The sequence below is a fragment of the Carcharhinus amblyrhynchos genome, chromosome 1 (genome assembly GCF_965287045.1).
Source record: "Carcharhinus amblyrhynchos chromosome 1, sCarAmb.v2.hapA, whole genome shotgun sequence".
Lineage (NCBI taxonomy): Eukaryota > Metazoa > Chordata > Chondrichthyes > Carcharhiniformes > Carcharhinidae > Carcharhinus > Carcharhinus amblyrhynchos.
Window position 1 is genome coordinate 146513515 of NC_137324.1, and position 23189 is coordinate 146536703.

Here is a 23189-nt window from a genome sequence, read left to right on the forward strand (position 1 = left end):
ATGAACCAGTTTAACGGTGTTCCATCTCTGTTCTAGGTCCAATATCAGTGCGTCTGGTGAATGGTAACAACATTTGTTCTGGGAGAGTTGAGATCTACCAGAATTCCAGGTGGGGAACCATCTGTGACAATGGCTGGAGTGTAAACGAAGCGAGTATGGTCTGCAGAATGCTAAACTGTGGGACAGCTCTATCAGCAACGAGAAATGCCTACTTTGGAGAAGGGACTAATGACATTTTGTTAGATAATGTGAAATGTAAGGGGACAGAGCCTGCCCTTGATCAGTGCTCTGCCAACTCACAGTTGGGGACTAACTGCACCCACGGGAAGGATGCTGGAGTGATCTGCTCAGGTAAGTTGAGTGATCCCCTCAGCTTTTTCTAAAGTAAGGTAATTCCCTATGAATGTGCTGTACTGAGGTATAGGGATTGTCGCTCTCTCGCCACACCCCTTAAGAACCCAACCAACCTAACCTCCCTTTCCAGCTCAATCCCCACAGTGTGATTTTAAGAATTATTTTATAGGACATGGGAGTGGCTGGCTACGCCACCATTCATATTGCCCATCCCTAATTGCCCTTGAAAACGTAGTGGTGAGCTGCCTTTTTGAACCACTGCAGTCCATATGATGTAGGAGCACCCCTGGTGCAGTTTGGGAGGAAGTTCTAATTTTCCACCAGGCTAATCCCAGTCTCCACTTCACTCCCTACTCCTTCTATTGTCCTATTCAATCAAATCCCACCCTCCTACAGACTTCCTTTACTTTAATATCATAACTCCTGCTCAATCCATGCAACATTTAAAACCTACCCAATCTAACTTTAATGTCCCATTTGTTCCACACAAGCTTTAAATTCCCAGTTGGTCTAATTCCACTTTTGCACTCACTCTCCAATCCTTGAATATTCCACTCTGGCCTCTGCTCCATCCTCACATCCTGTGTAATTTTACTGGGCTACTGCGAGTGTGGTTGGTGATATGGGTGTGTGTAGGGACATCTTAATAGCATTTCCAATTTTTTTTTTGAGTACAAATAGTTTACTTTTTAATTGAACGTTTCGATGGATGCAACAAAAGGACATTACTGGTCCAGTATTCAAGTGTTTCCATTCTGGAAGAAACATTGAACATTGTGTTCTTGCATCTCAAGTGTAGGAGCTCTTTATGCTTTTATTTCGCAATTCCCCAACCCCAACAATTCAAAGTGCATACAAGCAATACTCAGGCAGGTACTTCCCAGTAGAATACTCACTCCGAGTGCCGATACCTCAGACACTCTACATTATGTGTCCCTGTAGAGCTCCCATATTGGGAAGCCTTAAAAGGCTTCAATTAGCGAACTCCTATTCCAGCAAGTCCAACTCATGGACCTCGTTGAAGACATTACAGCCTCCCCCTCTAGGTCTGAGGAATGGCGGCATATCTACCACCTTGCGAGATCTTTTCTGTATTTCAATCCTGGGTCTGGTTACTCCTGCTCAATCTCAGAAGTGATTGGGGAGTAATGGATTGGAACTCACCTTTTCCTTCGCAACATGAGTTCACTTGCTTCACAGGCAGCAAGGAGGTTGAGGCAGCTAAGTCGACTGTGTCCATTTCAGACTCAGAGGTTACCGTCAGTGGAGATAAAGAGCAGTAGCTGGAGATCCTGGAATTCCTTCTGAAGTTCCCAATGTGCTGGGTATTGATTGTTCTGGCATTGCTTGGGGTTTCATGTCTTTTAGGTGATTGAGGTATGTCCATAGGATGGCATCTCCTATGGACTTTTTAGGAAACTGGTTCTATTCTGTCCTCAACTGTGCTTTTTAACCATGCGGGTTTTAACCACACTGCCATAATCTTCCCCCCAGGTTCAGGAAGATCGGACTCAACCTGCTACAGAGTCATCTTCCCGGGATTTATTCTCTCTGCTGGTGGTGGTGGTGGTGGTGGGGTCTGCCAGGCTGTTAGATGATGGGTGGTATGGTGTTGTCCTAATATATTGAATTCCATTCGACTTCATGAAATTCGCAAATTCTTGGCTAGTGGAGGACCGTCCATTGTTGGAAACCAGCATCTCTGGGACCTTATGTGTCGCAAAAGAGGGGCAACTTTTCCCCTGTCACCCTTGTATTTGATTCATTTACCCTGTGTACATCCATTCATTTGAGTGAGCATTTTCCATTACCAGGAACATTGAACCCATGAACAGGCCAGCATAGTCGATATGTAGCTGAGTCCATGGCCTTCCCAGCCATTCTCAAGGGTGCAGGGGAGTTGCTGGTGCTAGCTTCTGCTCTTATTGGCATTGCTGACACTGCTCACGAACACAGCTATGTCTGTAAACATGCCTTGCCATCAGACATAGTTCCTTATGAGCATTTTCATATTTGTCACTCTGGGTGAAGTTTGGCCAGGGCTGTTGGCTCTGGTTCAGGATGACAACTCCAGAGGACATAGGACTATGCTGTCTTCCATGGTTAGCTGCTCTTTCCAACTCCAGTATGGGTGAAATGTAGTGAATTTGTTTCTCCCATCACTATTAGCTGTTTTAATTTTGCAAGGACTGGGTCTTTTTGCATCCATTACCGAATATTCTTCGCTGCTACTGGGAGTAAGTTCATTGTCATCACCAACTGGATACAACTGGAGGGGTGTCTGCTAATGGAAGCCAACTCAAAGCATCTGCCTTGGCTATTCAGCCTCCTGGACAGTGTTTCAATCAGTGATGATAAGCGGCCAGGAATAAGGTCCATTGTCAGATTCAGGCTGATGCTATTGGTGGTACTGCCTTGCCTTCCTTTAGCAGTCCTAGTAGTGGCTGATGATAAGTAGATATTGGTGAAATTTCTTAACCCCAATAATGACTGCCAACCCTTCTTTTTCAATATGGGTGTGTTTATGTTCTATAATAGCCAAGGTCTGGAAGCATTTGCAATTGGGCATTCATCACCATTTAGCCACCTATGTGCCAATACCGTGCCAATTCCATATGGGGACATACTGCAGGTCAGCAATAGTTCTTTCCTGAGACAGTAATGTGCCAGAATGTTCAATGAGGAAAGCTGTTGCTTTACTTTGCTAAAAGCCAAGAATTGCCTGGAAGTTCATTTCCAAGGTTGGTCTTTTTTTAGTAATTGATGTAATGGGGCTAGGATAGAAGCAAGGTTGGGTATAAATCTTCTGTAATAGGTTATCAACCCCAGAAATGATCTTAGTCCTGGATGGATGTGAGAGCTGGGGCACCTTTGATCGCCTGCACCTTGTCTTCCAACAGGTGTAGCTGAGACTTGTCTACTCCAAACTCTAGATAGGTCACTGGGGGACCTGGATTACACATTTTTCCCATGCCTGCTTTGGAAAATCACCTCAGGACTTTCTCTAGGTGTCCCTTATTCATTTTCCCTGTTATGAGGATGTCATCCGGATAAACAGCCAGAGAAAGGCCTTGTAAGATATTTTCCATCATTCAGGCTGATGATACCCCAAATGGCAATCTTGCATATTGGAAAAGTCCTTTGTATGTACTAATTATTAAATATCTCTGGGAGTTCTCATCTAGCTGTAATTCTAAGTAAGGCTCATATCATGTTTTGAAAATGACTCAGCTAACTTCGCACATAAGTCTTCCATCTAAGGAATCAGGTATTTATTCAGTTGCGAGAAATGGTTTATCATCTGTTTAAAATCTCTGCAAAGGTGACTGATCAATTCGATTTCAAAATTGGTACGACTAGTGCTGCTCTTTCCACAAGTCTCCAGGTTTCAGTTTCAACTTTTTCCCATAAGGCAAATGGCACTGGGCCTTGTAAAATCATAGAATCACTTCATGGTCATCATGTAATGTTGTCATTGTTCTTTCAATTGTCCCTAGGTCTTCTTGGAAAACTTCAGTTGTATTTAAATAGGCCTTCACAAGGCATTCACTATTTTAGCCAATTCAGGTGGATCTCTCGGAACCTATTTCGCCCCATTGTGCTTAGCTCCAAGCCCTCCACTACACTCATGGGTAACCGAGCCAGTAGCAGACAGGAGCAGAGGTTGTAGCCACAATTCACAAAACCTCCCCTGCATAGTTTCTCAGTCTTGCTGAGGTATTAATTAAAGTTAAGGGTTGGAGTCTAGAGCGAAATCTACAGAACACTGATTTTCTTGCCACCTGTCCATAAATGGACACCTGTATTGACCTCTATTAATAGCAGGTGTCTATTTATCAATGATGTTCTCTTAATTGGGTCCAATTTGGACAGCAAAATGCAGTTTAATTGCTTTAAGTCAGATGTAGGGGACCTTTTAAAGGTATGCACTTTCCTGGCTATCGGTCGTAGCCTCAATCTACATCTCGAAGGCCTGCTTTGCTGTTTTGCCTCAGCATGCCATCAGCAATTAAAATGCATTGCTGGGAGGGATTCTGAGGGGACTTGTCGCAGTTTTGTCAAAGCTTGGTTTTGCTTTGATGCTGGACTGTGGGCAGACATGGGTTTAAGTATATCTGGATACTCCCTGAGTGAGGCTATGTAATTGCCTGTGCTCAAGTGGTGATCTCTTAACTCAGTTGAACTGGCAAAGGTGTCCACTTCCCATGGGATATCTTGCAACTCATTTGCTCCATTTGCAGCATTTTCCAATGATAAGGCCAGTTGTTGTGCCTGTTTGAAGTCTAGTTGAGCTTCAGATAATTGGCATTTGTGAACAATTAGATTATTAATCCCACATACTAGACGGTCTCTAATCATCTTGTTAAGGGTTAACCTGATTTCACGTGCTTTTGCCAGGCACCTTAGCCTACTTAGGAAACCTGTAACTGATTTTTCTGGTTCTCTGGCTGCCGAATAAAACCAATAATGGCTCAGGATCAGAACATAGAACATTACAGCGCAGAACAGGCCCTTCGGCCCACGATGTTGCGCCGACCAGTTAAAAAAAAACAACAACAATGACCCACTAACCTAAACCAATCCCTTTTCGTCCATAAACCTGTCCACAGACCTCTTAAACGCCCCCAAACTAGGCGCATTTACAACTGCAGCAGGCAGGGCATTCCAATCCCTCACCACCCACTGGGTAAAGAACCTACCCCTGACATCTGTCCTATAACTACCCCCCCTTAGTTTAAAGCCATGCCCCCTCATGCTAGATTTTTCCATCAGAGGAAAAAGGCTATCACTATCCACCCTATCTAAACCTCTAATCATCTTATATGTTTCAATAAGATCCCCTCTTAGCCGCCTTCTTTCCAGCGAAAACAACCCCAAATCCCTCAGCCTCTCCTCATAGGATCTCCCCTCCATACCAGGCAACATCCTGGTAAACCTCCTCTGCACCCTCTCCAAAGCCTCCACATCCTTCCTGTAATGTGGGGACCAGAACTGCACACAATACTCCAAGTGCGGCCGCACCAGAGTTGTGTACAGTTGCAACATAACGCTACGACTCCTAAATTCAATCCCCCTACCAATAAACGCCAAGACACTGTATGCCTTCTTAACAACCTTATCTACTTGATTCCCAACTTTCAGGGATCTATGTACACATACACCTAGATCCCTCTGCTCCTCCACACTATTCAAAGTCTTCCCGTTAGCCCTATACTCAACACATCTGTTATTCCTACCAAAGTGAATTACCTCACATTTCTCTGCATTAAACTCCATCCGCCACCTCTCGGCCCAGCTCTGCAACCTGTCTAAGTCTTCCTGCAAACTATGAAACCCTTCCTCACTATCTACCACACCTCCGACTTTGGTGTCATCAGCAAATTTACTGATCCACCCAACTATACCCTCATCCAGATCATTAATAAAAATCACGAACAGCAGTGGCCCCAACACAGATCCCTGAGGCACACCACTTGTAACCGAACTCCATGATGAATATTTACCGTCAACCACTACCCTCTGTCTCCTATCCGCTAGCCAATTCCTAATCCAGTTCCCTAGATCACCCCCAATCCCATACATCTGCATTTTGTGCAGAAGCCTACCATGGTGAACCTTATCAAACGCCTTACTAAAATCCATATACACCACGTCCACTGCCTTACCCCCATCCACCTCTTTGGTCACTTTCTCAAAAAACTCAATAAGGTTAGTAAGGCACGACCTACCCGCCACAAAACCATGCTGACTATCTCCAATCAACTCATTACTCTCCAAATAACTATAAATCCTATCCCTAATAATTTTTTCCAAAACCTTGCCCACAACAGAAGTGAGACTCACCGGTCTATAATTCCCGGGGAAGTCTCTGTTCCCCTTCTTAAACAATGGGACAACATTCGCTAACCTCCAATCATCTGGTACTATACCAGAGGCCAACGACGACCTGAAGATCAGAGCCAGAGGCTCTGCAATCACTTCTCTTGCCTCCCAGAGAATCCTGGGGTAAATCCCATCCGGACCAGGGGACTTATCTATTTTCAGACCCTCCAGAATATCCAGCACATCCTCCTTATCAACTGTAACACTGTCAATTCTACTCCCCAGAGGTGGTATTCTCTAACTAGTTCAGTTAATTCTTGAAAGGTTTTTGTATCCAGTGCTTCAAATAACTCCGAATGACAGCAAATGCTGAAGCCAGGAGAATTACTCTTGATTTTCCTCTGCCACAATGTTGTTTGCCTTAAAAAATTGGTACATTTGTTCCACATATTGGGCCCAATCCTCAATGGCAGGGTCAAACAAGTCTATTTTCCTGAATAAAGACATGATGCGTAAGAATGGCTTACCCTAGCTTAGGTTGACTGTTGCAAGCAAGATCCTTAAGTATCATGCTTGACCATGTCACCACTAAAATAAATCCTGAGAGGCCAATGTCCCTTCACCAAAACTGGTTTATTTACAATGGTTTGCAATACTCAGGCAGGTACTTCCCAGTACAAAGTATTCGCCTCGAGTGCCAGTGACCTGGACACTCCACATTATATGCTCTGATTAGGCAGCTTTTCCAGGCCTCAATTAGGGAGCTCATGTTCCAGCAAGTCCAACTCATGGACTTCACTGAAATCATTACGCTTGGAAGGTTTCAATGAAATTGTGCCCCGCTTCCACTCTATGCAACAAGTGATATCTAAAGGGACACACTCTAAAACTGGAAGTCTAGATTGCTGAGCAAGTGCTTCTCTCCCTTCTCTGGAAAACACATTACTGCATTCTAAACAGCTGGGGCAAACAAAGGTACTCCTGTTTTTAATTATTACCATCACTGGTTATCCAGTTTTCTTGCAGGATGTCAATTCCCACCTTAGGTCTCCTGTAGACACTGTTTGAGGTATTGTAGCCAACAGAGCTCCATTAGTCTTAGACTGATAAAGCATTTCATGACTGAGATGTGTTCATCAGAGGTCCCAGGTAGCATGTCTACAATGAGTCGGCCAGCTCTCCCATGCCACATTGGAAATAAACTGCCTGGTAAGAATTGTTTTCTTCAGCGCTCTCCTTCCCACATCATCTTCTGGAGTCTCCAAGAGGAGGCCAATTTACAGCAAATACATTGTTTTATATACATCTAAATAAACTGGTACCAACCATCATCACATTGAAGTGCACTGCTGTTCAAAGCATTTAGCATCTGAGGGATGCACAGATCAATGTCCAGAGTTCCAACCCTTTTCCCGGCATTTCTTAGTGCAAGTGCTAACTCTGTTATTATGCTACTTTTCTCAACTCTTCCTTTGCCAGGAAGAACCAGCAGGGTATGGTCAACAGCTCAGTTAACTTTCCTGCCGTTATATTGTCTGCTTCTGCGCGACAGGCGCAGAGTGTTTTGAGATCTTTTACACATCTCCTCTGAAAGACAGCATCTCCTACAGCATAGTACTTCGTCCTGATATATCAGCTGCAATTTTTATGCTCAAGTGCTGGAATGGGATTTGAACCCATAACCCGGAGGCTTCAGAGGCGAGAGTGCTACCAACTGAGCGACAGCTGAACCAATGAACAGAGAGAGGAATTAGAAGATTACTCAGTAATCAAACCTGCACATCCTGCTGGCAGGTGAGAATTCTCCATGTGACAGGAGCCAAGGAAGGCAGTCTTCTCAATACGAAGTGGAAGGTCATAACATTAAGTAGTTAAAATGGCAATTAACTGTAATTAGTGATGCTTTTACAAATTGATCAATGGCAGATGGGAACAATAAGGCTTCAGGACACTGTGTAGTAAAAAGAGGCATCAAGGAGGTGAAAGTTCAGTGCTGCCTCTGTCAGCCAGCCACAGCGTGAACTAATGTAAAATGGAAGGGATGGTTGTGAACAGAGGACATTGTCAATTGATAGCAGATGTAGTTTAAAACTGACAGTAGTAGTGGAGCGGGATAGAGGTGTCAGCATTAATGGGGATGGCATGTAACATGACAGCACCAACAGAGGAGGTGGGCAATGGTGGCAAAACTACAGAAGGGGCATATAAAGGTGTCAGCACTCATGGGATATGTGCTGCAAGAGTGACAGAGTGGGCAGTGACACTTGTTTCTAAGGGACAAGATAGGAAAATGATTTTGAGGAGATAGGCCATGAAAAACAACAGAACCGAGAGAAAGCCCAGCTACAGTGGGCCTGATCCATCTAATCTGTGGTGACTACAAGGGCAGGTCAAAGGTTAGAAAGGCTGTGGCACGTAACTCACCTCCTGATTCTCCAAAGCCTGTTCACAGTATATTGATTTTGATTTATTATTGTCACCTGTATTAGTATACAGTGAAAAGTACGATTTCTTGTGCGCTATACAGATGAAGCATAACATATATAGAGAGGGAAAGGAGAGAGTGCAGAATGTTGTGTTACAGTCATAGCTCGGGTGTAGAGAAAGATCAACTTAATACGAGGTAGGTCCATTCAAAAATCTGATGGCAGCGGGGAAGAAACTGTTTTTGAGTCAGTTGGTATGTGCCCTCAGACTTTTGTATCTTTTTCCCGATGAAAGAATGTGGAAGAGAGTATGCCGGGGGTGGTGGGCTCTTTGATTATGCTGGCTGCTTCTTCAAGGTAGCAGGAAGTGTAGACAGAGTCAATGGATAGGAGGCTGATTTGCATGATTCACTGGACTTTGTTCATGATGCTTTGTAGTTTTTTGCGGTTTTGGACGGAGCAGGAGCCATACCAAGCTGTGATACAACTGGAAGGAATGCTTTGTATGGTGCACCTCTAAAAGTTGTTGAGATATTTAGCAGACATGCCAAATTTCCGTAGCCTCCTAAGAAAGTAGAGGTGTTAGTGAACTTCCTTAACTATAGCACCAGCATGGAGGGATCAGAACAGGTTGTTGCTGATCTGGATACCTAGAAATCTGAAGCTCTTGACCATTTCCACTTTATCCCTGTTGATGCAGATAGGGGCACGTCTTCCACTGTGCTTCCTGAAGTCGAAGACTATCCCCTTCATTTTGATGACATTAGGGGAGAGATTATTGCCTTCGCACCAGTTCACCAGATTCTCTATCTCTTTCCTGCACTCTACCTCATCATTATTTGAGATATAGAACATAGAACACTACAGCACAAACAGGCCCTTCGGCCCACGAGTTGCGCCGATCACATCAACACCTACCAACCTACAGACCTATCTATAACCCTCAATCTCATTAAACCCCATATACTCATCCAGAAGTCTTTTAAAAGACCCCAGCGAGTTCGCCTCCACCACCACTGACGGCAGCCGATTCCATTCACTCACCACCCTCTGAGTGAAAAACTTACCCCTAACATCACTTCTGAACTTCCCTCCTTGCACCTTAAATCTGTATTCTCTCGTAGCAACCATTTCAACCCGGGGAAATAGCCTCTGAGAATCCACCCTATCTATTCCTCTCAACATTTTGTAAACTTCTATCAGGTCGCCTCTCAACCTTCGTCTCTCCAGGGAAAAGAGTCCCAGCTCCCTCAACCTAACTTCATAAGGCATGCCTCCCAGTCCAGGCAACATCCTTGTAAATCTCCTCTGTACCCTCTCAATAGCTTCTACATCTTTCCTATAGTGAGGCGACCAGAACTGCGCACAATACTCTAAATGAGGCCTGACAAGGGTCTTATAAAGTTGCAGCATTACCTCCCGACTCCTAAACTCAATCCCTCGATTAATGAAGGCCAGTACACCATACGCCTTCTTGACCACCTCCTCCACCTGCAAGGCCGATTTAAGAGTCCTGTGGACCCTGACCCCTAGATCCTTCTGCTCTTCAACACTACTCAGACTTCTGCCCTTGATAGTGTACTCGTTCATCCCGTTGGTTCTGCCAAAATGGACGACTACACATTTATCCGCGTTGAAGTCCATCTGCCACTTCTCTGCCCAGTCCTGCATCCTATCTATGTCCTGCTGCAACTTTTGCCATCCTTCCAGACCATCCACAACACCACCAACCTTAGTGTCATCAGCGAACTTACTTACCCATCCCTCCACTTCCTCATCCAGGTCATTTATGAAAATGACAAACAACAAGGGTCCCAGAACAGATCCTTGAGGCACTCCGCTGGTGACTGACCTCCATTCAGAAAAAGCCCCATCCACAACCACTCTCTGCCTTCTTCAGGCAAGCCAATTCTGGATCCACAAGACCAAAGGCCCTTGGATCCCATGCCCTCTCACCTTCTCAAGAAGTCTTGCATGGGGGACCTTATCAAACGCCTTGCTGAAGTCCATGTACACTACGTCCACGGCACTTCCTTCGTCAATGTGTTCAGTCACATTATCGAAGAACTCAACTAGGCTTGTAAGGCACGACCTGCCCTTGACAAATCCATGCTGACTATTCCTGATCATGTCAAACCTCTCCAAATGTTCGTAAATCTTGTCCCTCAGAAGCCTCTCCATCAGCTTACCAACCACTGAGGTCAGACTCACCGGTCGGTAATTTCCCGGGCTATCTCTGTTCCCTTTCTTGAAAATAGGAACTCCATCCGCAATCCTCCAATCCTCCGGAACCTCTTCCGTCTCCATTGACGACGCAAAGATCATCGCCAGGGGCTCTGCAATCTCTTCCCTCGCCTCCCACAGTATCCTGGGGTACATCCCATCTGGTCCAGGCGGCTTATCTATGACCCACAACAGCGGTGAAAATCAAGTTGGAGGGGAATTTGGCCACAGTCATGGGAGTATAAGGGGCCGAGGACACAGTCTTGTAGGATACCGATGTTAAGGATGATCGTGGAGAAGGTATTGTTTCCTATCCTGACTGACTGCGGTTTGTGTGTTTGGAAGCCTAGGATCCAGTTGCAGAGGGAGGAGCCGAGCCCAGGGCCACAGAGTTTGGAGATGAGTTTTGTAGGAATAATGGTGTTGAAAGCTGAGCTGCAGTCAATAAAAAGGAGCCTGACATAGATGTCTTTTTAATCTGGGTGCTCCAGGGTTGAGTGTAAGGCCAGGGAGATGTTGGCTGCTGTGAACCTGTAGTGGATCCAGGCAATCTGGGAGGCTGGAATTGATTTGTGCCGTGACCAACCATTCACAGCACTTCATAATGATGGATGTCAGAGCCACCAATGATAGTCTTTGAGGCACGCTGCCAGGCTTTTCTTGGATACCAGGATGATGATTGTCTTCTTGAAGCAGATAGGGACCTCAGATTGGTATAAAGAGATGTTAAAGATGCCTGTAAATACCTCCACTAGCTGGTCCGTATGAGATACGAATCAAGAGTATGATCGAATACTCTTCTTTTGCCTTGAAGAGTGCAGCTCCAACAACAGAAGAAGCATGACACCATCTGGGACAAAGCAGCCTACTTGGTTGGCATTCCATACACAAACATTTACTCCCTCCACCACTGATGCTCAGTGCCAGCAGTGAGTACCATCTACAGAATGTACTACAGGAACTCATCAAGGCTTCTTAGGCAGGAGCTTTCAAACCCACGATCAATACCATTTAGAAGGACAAGGGTGGTAGATACATGGGAGTGCCACCATCAGAAAATCTCCTTCCAAGCCACTCATCATTCTGATTTGGAACTACATTGCTGTTCCTTCATGGTTGTTGGGTCAAAATCTTGGAACTCCCTCTCGACAGTTCTGCTGATGTACCTGTACCACAAGGTCTGCAGTGGTTCAAGAAGGCAGCTCACCACCACCTTCTCAGGGGCAACTAGAGATGGGCAATAATAGCTGGTGAAGTTAGCAATGCCCATGTGCCATAAATGAATTTTTTAAAAAGTATAACTGTAGGCAACAATCAAATGGACAAGTGGCCTTTTTCTGAGCTGTACATGCTCTGACACCATTCTAAGTTTTCTGAATATGATTGCCTTTCTCACAGTTTCTTCATCGTAGATTGTGACCTCTTTTGTAATTTACAACAGCATGACATCACTGAAAGGGAAATGTAGATTTCCAGAAGGCATTTGACAAGGTACCGCACCAAAGACTGCTGCATAAGATAAAGATGCAGAGTGTTACAGGTGATGTATTAGCATGGATAGAGGATTGGTTAACTAACAGAGAGCAAAGAGTGGGGGTAAATGGGTGTTTTTCTGGTTGGCGATCTGTGACTAACGGTGTGCTTCAGGGATCAATGTTGGGACCACAATTGTTTATGATTTACATAAATGATTTGGAGTTGGGGACCAAGTGTAGTGTGTCAAAATTTGCAGATGCCACTAAGATGGGTGGAAGAGCAAAGTGTGCAGAGGACGCTGAAAGTCTACAAAGGGATATAGATGATCTCAGTGAGTGGGCGAGGGTCTGGCAGATGGAGTACAATGTTGGTAAATGTGAGGTCATCCATTTTGGCAGGAATAACAGCAAAATGGACTATTATTTAACTGGTAAAAAATTGCAGCATGCTGCTGTGCAGAGGGACCTAGGTGTCCTTGAGCAGGAATCTGAAGGACTTGGTTTGTAGGTACAGCAGGTAATTAAGAAGGAAAATGGAATTTTGTCCTTCATTGCTAGAGGGATGGAGTTTAAAAACAGCGAGATTATGTTGCAGTTGTATAAGGTGCTGGTAAGGCCATATCTGAAGTATTGTGTACAATTTTGGTCTCCTTACTTGAGAAAGGATAAAGTGGCATTGGAGGGGTTGCAGAGGAGATTCACTATGTTGATTACAGATTGAGGGGGTTGGCTTATGAAGAGAGACTGAGTAGACTGGGACTACACTCAGAGGAATTCAGAAGAATGAGGGGAGATCTTATCAAAACATATAAGATTGTGAAGGGAATTCATAAGATAGAAGCAGGGAAGTTGTTTCCACTGGCGGGTGAAACTAGAACTAGGGGGCATAGCTTTAAAATAAGATGAAGCCAATTTAGGACTGAGTTGAGGAGGAACTTCTTCACACAAAGGATTGTGAGTCTGTGGAATTTCCTGCCCAGTAAAGCAGTTGAGGCTACCTCATTGGATGTTTTTAAAGCAAGACTAGATAAATTTTTGAACAATAAATGAATTAGGGTTATGGTGAGCAGACGGGTAAGTGGAGCTGAGTCCACTAAAAGATCAGCCATGATCTTATAGAATGGTGGAGCAGGCTCAAGGGGCCAAATGGCCTACTCCTGCTCCTAGTTCTTATGTTCTTGTGTGTCATGTAATCCCATCTTAGTTTCACTTTTGCTTTGAGAAGAGCGCTGACATCTTGCATCCTCATAGCTGTGTGTAAATGTTTTTATGTGCATCATCTTAATAGATAAACTCACAGTGTGTTTAAAATCGCAATGTGTTTACAGTATGAGTGATTGGTGCCTTTGTATCTTGTATAGTAAATAGGCTGAAAGTATTATATCATTATAATGACATGACAGTCAGTTGGTGCATGTCAACTAGAACATCCATGTTACAAGAAACTGTCCAGAGAAAAGTAAACTCCAAGAGGTTTAAACAGAATTTAAGGTCTGAATGTGTTCTAGTGAGAGGGAAGAACTGAGGGAGATCAGGATTAGTAGAGAAGTGGCACTGGGAAAATCGTTGGGATTGAAGGCGGATAAATCTACATCCCAGAGTACTTAAGGAAATGGCTCCAGAAATAATGAATGCTTTGGTGGTCACCTTCCAGGATTCTATAACTCTCTGGAACAGTCCCTGCAGATTGGAGGTTGGTGAATGTCATTCCAATATTCAAAAGGGAGATAGAGAGAAAACAGGGAATTATAAACCAGTAAGCTTAACACTGGTGGTGGGGAAAATTCTCAAATCCATTATCAAGGACTTTTTTGCAGAGCACTTAGAAGGCAGTGGTCAGATCAGACAGAGTCAGCATGGATTTATGAATTGGGAGATCACGCTTGACAAATCTGTTGGAATTCTTTGAAGATGTAACTAGTAGAGTTGACAAGAGGGAACCAGTAGATGTAGTATATGTAGACTTTCAGAAAGTGTTTGACAAAGTCTCGTGCAAGAGATTATCATGCAAGGGATTGGAGGAAGGGTATTGAGATGGATAGAAAACTGATTGGCAGAGAGGAAACAAAGAGTAGGAACTAATGGGTGCTTTTCAAGTTGGCATGCAGTAACTAGTGGGGTGCCACGGGTATTGGTGCTGGGACCCCAGCTATTCACAATATATATTAATGATTTGGATGAGGGGACAAAATGTAATATCTCAAAGTTTGCAGATGATACCAAGTTGGGTGGGAGGGTGAACTGTGACAAGGATGCAGGGATTCTTCAGAATGATTTGGATGGGTTGGATGAGTGGGCTAAACAATGGCAGATGCAGTATAATTTGGATAAATATAAGATTATTCACTTTGAAAGCAAAAACAAGAAGGCAGATTACTACCTGAATGGCTGTAAATTGGGAGAGGGGAGTATGCATCAGGACCTGAGTGCCCTTGTGCACCAGTCACTGAAGGTAAGCATGCAGGTGCAGCAGGCAGTAAAAAAGCAATTGGCATGTTAGCCTTCATTGCAAGAGGTTTTGAGTACAGGAGCAGGGATGTATTGTTGCAACTATACAGAGCCTTGGTGAGGCCACACCTGGAGTATTGTGTGCAGTTCTGGTCTCCTTTTCTGAGGAAAGATGTTCTTGCTCTTCAGGTAGTACAGCGAAGGTTTACCAGACTGATTCCGGGGATAGCAAGTCTGATGTATCAGGAGCGGTTGACTAGGTTAGGATTGTTTTCACTGAACTTCAGATGAATGAAGGGGAATCTCACAGAGACTTGTAAAATTCCAACAGGTCTAGACAGGATAAATACAGGCAGGATGTTCCCGATGGTGGTGGGCCCAGAACCAGGGATCACAGTCTGAGGATTCGGGAAGTAGTTGATGCCAAAATACTGAATGCATTCAAGTTGCAGCTGGATATAGTACTTGGGATAAATGGGATTAAAGGTTATGGGGAAAAGGCAGGATTAGGCTATTGATTGGCTGATCAGCCATGATCTTAATGAATGGTGGAGCAGGCTCAAAGGGCCAAATGGCCTCCTCCTGCTCTTATTTTCTATGTTTTTATGTTACAGAGTGGGTGGCCTAGATCTCAGTCTGTTCGCTAATGGCAACTTATGATGTTTAAATGCTCACTGATAACCTCACCCAAGCACATAACCCCCAAACTCCAAACCCATTCCCACCTCAGATCCATAATTACAGTAAACTCTAGATCGTTCTAGTCAAAACCAGAAAGGTTTCTAACATTTCTTGATCTCTATTCCAGGTCAAATACCCATCCGGCTGGTGAACGGTACTAACGTGTGCTCTGGGAGAGTTGAGATTTATCGTAAATCTACCTGGGGGACCATCCATGGCAAAGACTGGAATGTAAACGCGACAAATGTAATCTGCAGAATGTTGAATTGTGGGACAGCCGTGTCAGCAAATACCCAGTATGGAGCGGGGACTGGGTACACCTGGTTGAAAGATGTGAAGTGTGATAATACAGAGATTTCCCTTGATCAGTGCTTAGCCAACCCACAAGTGGAGAAAAGCTACAAGCACACACAGGATATTGGAGTGACCTGTTCAGGTGAGTGGAGTTCTCTGCTTGACTGAGTGGGTTCTCCTTTAGGAGAGCAGGATTCTCTTTTTGGTTGAGTGGCTCAGTTCACCAATATATACTGGAAAGCTGATGTCAGAGCAAGGAGCTCTCAGCTGCAGTACAATAATGGATTGTTCCAGCAGTTTTGATACTTTAAAATTCACATGTTTAAATCCATCCATGACCCTTTCTTCAAAGTTAATTTATTAGTCACAAATAAGGCTTATATTAACACTGCAATGAAGTTACTGTGAAATTTCTCGAGTTGCCATCGTTCGGGTCAATGCACCTAACCAGCACGTCTTTCAGAATATGGGAGGAAACCTGAGCATCCAGAGTAAACCCACGCAGACACCGGGAGAACATGCAAACTCCATACAGAAAGTGAGCCAAGCTGGGAATCGAACCCAGGTCCCTGGCGCTGTGAAGCTGCAATGCTAACCATTGTGCTACCATGCCATCCCCTCCTCTTTACTCTCTCCCTCTGTAACTTACACTGGATCTTTGATTCACATTCTACTGTCCAGATCACTCCAGGGCCCTCATCTATTTCCTACCTCCAATTGTATAATTCTCACCTTCCCTGTTCAAATGCTTCATTGACTCCTATCTCTCCCTGTCTTTGCAAACTCCTCCAGCCCCAGTGTTCCACATCCTCCTGTTCAAATCCCTTGATGGCCTTTGCCCCTGCCTGTCAGTAAAACCTCCTTTAGCCCTACAGCACTCTGAAATTTCTGCAGTATCAGGTACCTGGTCAGGTACAATGTCAGATACCTGGATCTTGCATTCTGGAATCACTTCCCCAAACCTTTCTTTCTCTCCTCCTTAAGATGCTCCTTAAAACAAGTTTTCTGAATCATCGACCGTTTTGCTGTTCCAGACCCTTCAACAGCACCAAATTATATTCATATAACAAGGCACTGTTCTTGACAGTGGTGTCCATCCATCCAGGTAAAGTGATGGACATGCGACAAATCCACTGGTAATGCAGTAGTTAGGAATATTGCACTTTTGCTGATGGTTGAAGAGAAGAATCTGAAAGAGGCAGGTTCTGCCACAAGTGCACATATGAGGCAGTTATTAGGTGGTATTGTGGGAGTGCTGTTTTTGGTATGGGCATCTGTTATCAATCTGCTGTTGCCCTGATCTGCATAGTGGTTTCACTTTGCACACAGGCCATGTCAGCACCACTCTCATTTGTTGGCTGCCATGAAAATTAGATTTCAGCTACAAATTACTTAAAGGCGTATTGAATATTTTAAAAAAGATGTGTTTTTTAAATAAAAATGCAAGACATTGAGCAAAAGATATCTGATAATGTAAAGTGACTCTTGAAGAGTCAAATTGTGTGTCACCATTGATTCAATGGAACTCAAATTTGCTAACCAATTTCAAAGTAGTTAGTTTAGTGTGATTGAGCCCTCGCCTTTATTAAGGCCCTTAGCTGATTACTTAATGGCCTTTCTCCATTCAGCCTCAATTTTTAGGCTGGTGGGTGCCCAATGACTGAGGGTAGGAAACTGAAAACTTCTCACTCTTAGTCTCAGATGGGGAGGGAGATGTTTGCCCCAGTCAGAAGTTGCATGAAATCCAGAAGCAGTGGAGGTTTGTTCTTCAACTCAGCGAAGTAGTTTTCTGGCCAGAAACCGGCTGAAGCTGAAAAACCAGAAAATTGAATTTTCTTAATCATAGCAGTATTGAACCTTTCACTTCCAATCCTTGTGCTAAAATGTCAGATGTGTTACATTGTAGGTTATGTACACAAGGCTGTATTCCTCAGGGGTGATCTAATTTAGATGTTTAAAACTATTAACATATTTGATATGGTAGGTAGAAACTATTCCCTGTGGTGAAGAAGACCAGAACAAGGGGATAGTTCCTTAAAATTAGAACCCAGCTATTCAGGGCTGATGAAACATGTCTTATACAAAGGGGAGTGGGGATTTGGAACTCTGTGATGCTTGGAATCTTCAAAACTGAGATTGATAGATTTATATTAACTAGATATATGAAGGTTTATAAAACTGTGGGTGGATGGAGTTAAGATACATATCAGCCATGATCTATTTGACTGATGGTGACTCAAGGAGTGGGTAGCTACTTTGTAACAGGCCTGATGGGCTGAATGACCTCCTCATGTTGCTGCGTAAACATGCTCAAGGTACTGATTGGACCTCCTCTCTTCCTGTGCATTATGTTCTATTAACTTCTTGTACTTACATAACAAACTTGAGGAGCTAAATGGTCCACCTCCTGCTCTTGTGTAACTGACTCAAGGACTGAGTGGCCTCCTCCTGTTCTTCTATAACCAATGCAAGGGACTGAATGGACCTCCTATTCCTGTATCCCTACCTTCCCTTTTCTCTTTCCTCTTCAATCACCTTCCTGTTGTTTTAGAAGCCCTAATGAACTTGGTTTCAGTCCATGAATCCCCTGCAATATTTCCTCCCAAATCCTCTCATTGGTCATCTTGTTCTACCACCACCCCTACCCCACCCCCCCACCATCTTCCAGAGCTCCTTTTTTTTGCATGCAGGTAAGATCCGCTAACTTCAGCTTTCCCTGGCTCTCTATCAGGGAGACCAAAGGTTGTGATGATGACGCTGACACTTTAAGAACAGGAAGCCTGGTTTCCTTCTGTGTCGGGAGCACACCAACTGAGATCAATTACTCAACATAGACTAGGGATGGCACCTCATTCTTTACTGGTGTGTGCGTGTGTATGTCAGCTGCTCATTGACTGGTAAAGAGTAATAGGAGGCATAGATTCTCAAAGGACATTATGTAACAACTTTTTCTTTCTGTTTTTCAGGAGTTCCCAGGACTCGAGATCAGAAAACTTGCCTTACCTCTGAAGGTGTGTTGAAGAAGAATAACATTTATCTTTCTATCAGGACCTGTGTGCCACTTGCTCCCTTCAGAACACCCACTCTGGGCATTTCTGGCAAGCAGGAGAGCATTGCTCTGCCCTTTGAATGCACGCAGAGCTGGTGATGTTTGCTGGAAGGGAGTTGAGGTACTGGCCACCATTGCATCTGGCCAGTTCCTTTAGAGGAATTAGGAGGCCACCTACAGGGAAAGGGTGTGTAGATAGTTTGAGTCATGTTGAGATCAAAAAGAAGGTAGTATAGGTGTTCTTGAGAAGCATTAAGATAGACAAGTCCCCAGGGCCTGATGGGATATACCCCAGAATACCGAAAGAAGCAAGGGAGGAAATTGCTGGGGCCTTGAGAGAAATCTTTGTATCCATACTGTACACAGGAGAGATCCACAGGATTGGAGAGTAACCAATGTTGTTCCTTTAAGAAGGGTAGCAAGAATAATCCAGCTAATTACAGGTCGGTGAGCCTGACGTCAGTGGTAGGGAAACTATTGGAGGAGATTCTTCAAGATAGGATTTAGTCCCACTCGGAAATAACAGGCCGTATTAGCAAGAGGCAGCATGATTTTGTGAAGGAGAGGTCGTGTCTCACTAACTTGATCGAGTTTTTCGAGGATGTGACGAAGATGATTGATGAGGGTAGGGCAGTGGATGTTGTCTACATAGACTTCAGTAAGGCCTTTGACAAGGCCCCCTGGTGCAGAAGGTGAAGTCATGTGGGATCAGAGGTGAACTGGCTCAGTTATGGAAGACAGAGGGGAGCAGTGGAAATGTGTGTTTCTGAATGGAGGGCTGTGACAAGTGGCATTCTTCACGAACCAGTGCTGGGACCTTTGTTGTTCATAATATACATATATGTGATTTGGGAAAAAATATAACTGATTTGGTTAGTAAGTTTGCGGACAACAGAAATGTTGGTGGATTTGCAGATAGTGATGAGGACCATCAGAGGATACAGCAGGGTATAGGTCAGTTGGAGACTTGAGCGGAGAGATGGCAGGTGGAGTTTAATCTGGACAAATGTGAGGTAATGCACTTTGGAAGGTCTCGTACAGATAGGAAATATAGAGTAAATGGCAGAGCCCTTAAGAGTGTTGATAGGCAAAGGGATCTGGATGTATAGATACACAGGTCTCTGGAAGTCGCAACGCAGGCATATGGCATGCTTGCCTTCATCAGCCAGGGCATTGACTTTAAAAATTGGCAAGTCGTGTTGCAGCTTTATAGAACCTTAATTAGGCTGCATTTGGAATATAGTGTTCAATTCTGGATGCCACACCACTGAAGGATGTGGAGGCTTTGGAGAAGGAACAGAAAAGATTTACCAGGATGTTGCCTGGTATGGAGGGCAATGGCCAAGAGGAGAGGTTGCAAAAATTGATTTGTTCTCGCTGGAATGATGGAGGCTGAGGGGTGACCTGATAGAATTCTACAAGATTTTGAGGGGCATGGACAGAGTGGATAGTCAAAAGCTTTTTCCCAGGGTGGAAGAGTCAATTACTAGGGGCACAGGTTTAAGGTGCAAGGGGCAAAGTTTAAAGGAAATGTACAAGGTAAGTTTTTTACACAAAGGGTGGGTGCCTGAACTCGCTGCTGGGGGAGGTAGCGGAAGCAGATTCGACAATGAGTTTTAAGGTGCGTCTTGACAAGTACATGAATAGAGTGGGAATAGAGGGATACGGTCCCTGCAAGGGTAGGGGAAATTTAGTTAAGTCCGGCATGGTCGATGCAGACTTGGAGAGCCGAAGGGTCTGTTCCTGTTCTTTATACTGCTGAAAGCATAATTAGTATAATGGGAAAATCTAGTACTGACATCAGGAGAAATGTCCTTGCTCAGAGGGTTGCGACTCTTTAGAATTTTCCACTCCAAAGGCCTTTGAGTGCTAAGCCATGCAATATCTCGAAGACTTGAGACTGATTTTCAGTTACTAAGGGGCTTAAGGAATATGGGAATCGGATAGGAAATTGCAGTGGTGATACAAATTTCTCATGATTGAATTGAATGGCCTCCTGTTCCTATGGTGTTTGACCCTGTATCTAACCCTGTGCTGAAACTTCACTGGGCAGTGTAGATCTTTACTCTGCATCTTATCTATGTTGTGCCTGTCTTGGAAGTATTTGATGCAACATTTCAGAGGAAGCTTTACATTATATCTGGTCCCTCACTGGGAGGGAGCAATATCGGTTGTGGGGGAGGAGGGGGAGGTGGGTATAATTTAAGCAGCCCTAATCGCTTCTCAAGCCACCTATCCATAAACTGGAAGGTTTGATGTGATCCAATTTCTATTAGTAACTCCACAGCAAACTCAAGCTGGGATGAATTCAAAGGGTTACTTTCAAAGGCAGAAGGAGGGTCACAATGTTGCCTCTCTTGTTGCATTCAGACAGTAAAAGAGGAATAGAGGAAAGGAAGATTGACACTGCAGAGATAATTGGGAAAACAGATATGTTTCCAGAGTCCAGAATCAAAGTCCTGTGAGTTATTCTTTCACGGAAAATGGGGTTCAGTTACATTTTTGGTGATGTTACTTCACATCCTGGAATAAGCATGCAGGATGAATCAGTCCTGTAGGCGATGGTACAGATTTTCCAGTAGAAGCTGTGTAGGTGGCCTGGTGTCTAATCTGGAGCGGAGTTTCTCATCTGCAATACTGTTGTTCATCCATCGTCATCGATGAGGACCTCAACACCATTAGTCATTTTAAGGCTGGTTGCGGTGTGTCCAAAGATGATTGATCAGACCAATTCGGACATGGAATGTCCTGGCACATATTGGACAGACTTGTGTAGACATTGTAGTTGTTGCGCTGGTGGCTTTAGACTTGTGTAGCTCACGCTTAAGTTGTGCTTCAGCAATACACCTTGCTTCGTGAGCTTGACAGCCTTTGTGGATGAGGCAGTGTCAGTTAGGGCGGTTTTGTGTCAGCATTTCCCAGGTGGTCGTGTCAATGTGAAGCGACTTCAGGGAGGCCTTGAGTGTGTCTTTGAAATGTATCTTCTGCCCTCCATGCGAGCATCTTCCAGCAGAAAGTTCCCCAAAAAGGAACTGCTTGGGTACGCACTCGTCTGACATACGGATGACATGACCTGCCCACCGGGTCTGCGCTCTCATCAGCGGTGTGTAGACTGATGGTAGACTTACTCTAGAGAGAACTTCAGTGTCTGGTACTTTGTCTTGCCAACGGATGTGTAATATTCTGTGAAGACAAGTAACGTGGAAATGATTGAGCTGTCTGTATGCCTTCGATACACAGTCCACGTTTCACAGGCATACAGGAGGGTAGTGAGTACCGCGGTGCTGTAGACCTTCAGTTTTGTTGCTGGGCTGATTCCTCGACGTTCCCATACAGTGGAGCACAGTCTACCGAAAGCAGAACTTGCCTTTGCTATTCTGCAGTTAACTTCTGTGTCAATAGTCACTGCTTGGGAGAGGGTGCTGCCAAGATAAGTGAACTGGTCCACTGCCTGTAGTTTCTGCCCTTTGATTGTGATTATGGGTTCTGTGTACGGTGTATGAGGAACAGGCTGGTGCATGACTTCAGTCTTTTTAATGTTGATGGTGAGTCCAAAGTTGTCACAAGCAGTGCAAAATTTGTCCATACTGACTTGCATCTCTGGCTCTAAGCCAGCATATAGGGCACAGTCATCGGCAAAGAGGAAATCTCTCAGAACAGTCTCTTTCACTTTGATAATAGCTTGAAGTCTCCTCAGGTTGAAGAGCTTCCCATCCACTCTGTACTTGAGGCTGATTCCAGCAACACTGTCCTGGAAGGCATCATTCAGCATGGCAGTAAACGTCATGCTGAACAGTGTGGGTGCGAGCACACAGCCCTGTTTGATGCCATTGGTGACTGGGATTGCCTCAGAGGATTCTCCACTATCCAGTACTCTGGCCATCATGGAACTGGCGTACTATCTGAATGAATTTGGGAGGGCAGCCGAACTTTGACACGATCCTCCACAGGACTTGTCGGCTTACTGTGTCGAAGGCTTTTGCGAGGTCAACAAAGGTTATGTAGAGCTCGCGATTCTGCTCCTGAAGTTGGCACGCAGCAAAAATCATGTCAGTTGTCCTGCGAGCTTTGCGGAAGCCACATTGTGACTCTGGAAGCAGGCCCAGCTCCAGATGAGTGATCAGACAATTTAGCAGGACTCTTGCAAGGGTTTTTCCTGTGATGGAGAGCAGCGAGATTCCTCGGTGGTTGTCACATACTTGCCAATTGCCCTTCGTCTTGTAGAGGTGTACGATGGAAACATCTTTAAATTCCTGAGGAATGGATCCTTGCTTCCAAAAGGACTGGAACAACTTGGTGAGCTTCTCGCTAAGTGCCGGGCCAGCAGCTTTATAGATCTCTGTGGGTATGGCATCTGCCCCTGGGGCTTTGCCATTGGATAGCTGCTGACAGCTTTCGTGACTTCGGCTATTACCG

General features: G+C 44.6%; 1 protein-coding gene and 1 pseudogene across 1 annotated transcript in view; one reads left to right on the top strand and one right to left on the bottom strand.

Annotated features, from left to right (window-relative positions):
* Positions 1-23189, top strand: part of LOC145341565 (uncharacterized) — a 148932-nt gene that overhangs the window by 120520 nt on the left and 5223 nt on the right. Inside the window, exons 34-36 of the mRNA XM_080186569.1 lie at positions 37-351; positions 15558-15866; positions 18691-18735. Of these exons, the coding sequence (XP_080042695.1) occupies positions 37-351; positions 15558-15866; positions 18691-18735 (669 nt within the window). The remainder of the gene's footprint in view (positions 1-36; positions 352-15557; positions 15867-18690; positions 18736-23189) is intronic.
* Positions 7185-11711, bottom strand: LOC145348393 (cytosolic Fe-S cluster assembly factor nubp2 pseudogene; annotated as a pseudogene).